Source organism: Arachis ipaensis, chromosome B09, assembly GCF_000816755.2.
Source record: "Arachis ipaensis cultivar K30076 chromosome B09, Araip1.1, whole genome shotgun sequence".
Lineage (NCBI taxonomy): Eukaryota > Viridiplantae > Streptophyta > Magnoliopsida > Fabales > Fabaceae > Arachis > Arachis ipaensis.
The window spans coordinates 123,070,194-123,074,131 of NC_029793.2; the positions used below are offsets into that span (position 1 = coordinate 123,070,194).

Sequence of the window (3,938 nt, forward strand, 5' to 3'; positions counted from 1 at the left end):
ATTATTATTATTATTATTTGATTGGTCTGCATTTGAAATTTAGTTAATGCCGTGGGGTGATGCAGTGTTTCTGAGATTGTTGTTTTTCTTTCATATTTTTGTGTAGTTCTTTTTCTGTGATGAACTGTTAACAAGATCATGGTCAATGTGTACCTTATTATTGAGATTTATGGTTTATTTGGTTGAAAGAGAAGATGCGAGACAAAGAAGGAGCTGAATCTGAAGCTGGAAATCGTTTTTTTTTATCTGGATGTTATTCTGTTTTGTTTGTCTGAACATTCTTGAAATGCAAGCATTCTGTTACTAACTGTAGAACTTCATGGGAAGGGGGATGAATATTATTTTTAATTAGGTTTTGTTCTTTGGTTCACTGTCATGCAATTTGTTCCTAAGTTTCAGTTCAAAAGATGATTAAATATTGTTAAGTTTATATTTTGTGTTTGTTGATTTTTGCATTGAATACCTGTATGTTGTATTCGGTTTTATACAAGGATTTTCTTCTTAACTAACTGTTCTTCCCAAATCCCGCTTCCCTTCAGTCATTTGAGTGTTAATGTATTTGTCAATTATGTTTTTTATGGTTGTCAAAGTCCTTTAATCTTTTTTTTTTTTTTTACCATCCTTTGTTTCCACACTCAAGGTTTTCGGAGAATTAGATTGTGTATTCTCCTACAAAGTGTTTAATGTGCTTGCTTTGTCAAATTCTCTTTGTACTTGCTCACCCGATATCCTGTAAATGGTTCCTGTTCATTTGAAGATGTCGTTTTGAAAGTAACGTACAGAATATTTTCAACGACAACCAAACATATCCCACCAATTGAGGTTGGCAACACAGATCGGATAGATTTATATTATCTTATTGCAGTTGATACCTACAGAATCTTTGTTCAACAGGAAGCTGTTACTGATGTGGCCCTTTTTTTTTAAAAAAAAAAAAAAAAAATCAAAAGTATTGATACTTTGTTAAAGAGCTGAAAATTTAACCTTTTCCTCAATTTGATACTTTTACTTGTCTTTTGGTTGAGCAACCATATTATTTTAATTTCTCTACTCTTGTTCTGCTGAATTTGGATTATGCAACAAAGGTAATAAATTACGACGAGTGGGAGAAGTCCAGTGATGAAATTACTCAATTCGTATCTCTGGAGGCTGATTTTAGTTTTAAAAATCTTAAGAGAATGATGGATGTCTATAAAGGGAAGGGACTTATGCATGCCTCTTTTAAGTACACACAATGAGCAATACTGAATCTTTTTATATCTTTATGTTCTAGATATGATCAATTAAGTTGAAACTTGAAATGGATTTAAATGTGTTATTTGCTTTCTAAATGTGCTGGTCTGCCTGAAAATTTTATCAATAATGTTGTTTTGGACCAATACTTATTTGAGATGTTTCCTTGTTATTTTACTTTTTGCCATTAAATTTCTCTCATGTCTCTGTTGTTTCTGGTGTATAATAGAATTGCTCTCTTTATTATTTGCAGCAGAAACACTAGGGAATCAACACCATGCAGTTTGATAAGGGACCCAGACATTATTCGGACCCCAGGTTCAACTACCAGACCTACTTGCTCAACTGAAGCTTTTCGAAGAGCTGATAATGCAGCTAGAAGGCAAATCCCAACGGCACATGAAATGGATGAATTCTTTGCTGAAATCGAACAGGCTCAGCAAAGGCAGTTCATGGAGAAGTATGCTTTCTACAGTTTGCGTTTCTTAGTTCCTTGCCTAACCGCATTTACTGTCGCAACCCCACCCCCCATCATCATCACAAAACAATCTAATTTAATTACTTCCCATGTGGGTTCAACTGCAGGTACAACTTCGATCCTGTGAATGAGAAGCCACTCCCCGGGCGTTATGAATGGGAAAAATTGGAATCTGGCAAGGCCAGCATTAATGTTCCATCAAGACATCCTTAACGTAGCAGGGTTAGACATAGCCAAAAACGGTGGTGGTGTTATTTCCATTTTCCATCACCTTCTATTTACTTGTAAAGAAAGTAGGACTTTCAAGCTGTGTAGACTAATGGTCTGTAACCTTACAGAGGTGATGATGATTACATAACAATACAAATCAAAGTCCTTTGTCTAACAGATCATTGAAGATGAAGGGGGAAAAGGAAGGGGCTGTAGGGTGTAGGATTAGAGACAAGTGAAAAAAAAAAAAAAGAGGTCAGTATGAGGTACAGGAATTCACTTAGGTCTTCTTTGTTTTTGTATTTTACTCTTTCTTTGTCTATACTTGTACTGATGGACCTTGAACAAACTCTTAGAAAATAAAGACCCAAATTTCCCCGTCTAAACTTTTGACACTTCCTTTGTCATCTGTGTTTCTGCTATATTAAAAATTGGATGTGTCCCGGTATGTCACTGAATGATTTATTTGTTTAAGATGGTGGTAGCTTTTTCTGTGGCGTGTAGCTGCACTGCTGAAACCTGATGGTCTTTTTTGGCGTCCTATAGTGGTGGGACATTGCAAACAGTGCAACTTTTTGTCTTCTCTGTTATCATGTCTCCACAAAACGACTCTGTAAATTTTGATAACCCTGACATTGCGGGACACCATTGCAAATTGGAAATGGATGCTTTCTCATTTTGAGTCTGATGCCACAAAATTTCTCACCCTGGCTGTGTAGTTGCAGCAGTAGGTCAAGTTATTTTGTGGCCTATATTAAGTGTGAACTGTGAGTGTACATTTCTGTTTGCACTTTTTAGGAGGAAAGTCTCATTTATTTCTCTTTTTTATTTTGGGTCTGATTCTCATTTGTTCAGTGAATGGAAGGTTTTTATTCGAACTTTGTTAACTATATATTAAGTTTTGCTAATAAAATAAAAAGGCCAATACCGAGACATTTGTACCTTTTTATATTTATTTTTAATAATAGTTCAGTTTAATTTGGATTAACATCCTTATCCGTTGTCATTTGAAACTCATCTTTCTCTGAAGCTTAAGGTTGATGTTGCATCTACGGAATAATAAGGAATTATACTAGGGAAAGTTGTTGGGATTTGGTGGTTTTCAAATAACTGTTGTAATAAAACACAATTTGATGTACAATATGAACTAGAATATAAACTGGAATATGCAATTTTTTTCCCTTTTGAAAATGAAAAAAAAAATCTTAATATTTTGCTTTCCATGTTATGTCTTGGAGTAGACTGACTGATATGGAGACAATAAAGTTTATTTTGCAGCAAAATTTGGAGTTTTGCTGTTTGCAGGTCTATTTGATTTGAGTCAAAATTAACAAGAGGCCAATTCTTTTTAGTTTTTACTAGTATATTCTATAAATTCTTTGCAAATATATGGACCAATAAATTTGCTCATAAATGTATAATCTACTCTAGTACTTTTTTTTCCCACAAATTTTAACTCAGGTTTTAATCTTTCAATATTTTAATCCATAACTACCTTAATCAAACAAGATATTGAACTTTGCATTCTAATGAATCCCATTGTTACTTTCAAAATTTTTTAATTTTAAAGAGTTGGAATTTTCATCAGAATCAGATTTATTTGTTGAATAAACCATTTCGGTCACAACAATAATATAAACGAACAAAATTATTTGGTTTACTTACTAGCATGTTATTTTAGAAAAAAAATTGACAATGAAGAACGAAAACCTTTGTAGTGATCACCCAATAAAATAAAAAATACCTTAAAATAGTAAACGCATTTATAACTATTCTATCATTTTTTTTTTTTTTTTTAAAACTGTTGATTATTATAGCCTCAATGAAGAGAAATTAGTGATGAGGTGCTTTTTCTTTGTAGAAGTTTCATATTTTCCATCATAATCTACTAACATCGTGCAAAATAAAAATGCTATTTCCCTCCAAATTTCTCAAACAAAAGTTTTTTAATTTATAAATATTAAAGGGTTCACTTATTGATTATCAATCATTGAGCCTAGAATTCATATATGTGGCT

The 3,938-nt window shown here is 32.8% G+C and overlaps 1 protein-coding gene across 2 annotated transcripts in view; it reads left to right on the top strand.

Annotated features, from left to right (window-relative positions):
- LOC107619207 (cyclin-dependent kinase inhibitor 5) overlaps window positions 1-2,307 on the top strand; it is a 3,090-nt gene extending 783 nt beyond the window's left edge. The window contains exons 2-3 of one of the 2 annotated variants that reach the window (XM_016321450.2): window positions 1,490-1,693; window positions 1,819-2,307. In XM_016321450.2, the coding sequence (XP_016176936.1) occupies window positions 1,490-1,693; window positions 1,819-1,924 (310 nt within the window). In that variant the 3' untranslated portion in view covers window positions 1,925-2,307. Of the gene's footprint in view, window positions 1-1,486; window positions 1,694-1,818 lie in introns of both variants that reach the window. The other variant, XM_016321449.2, reaches the window with a different exon arrangement.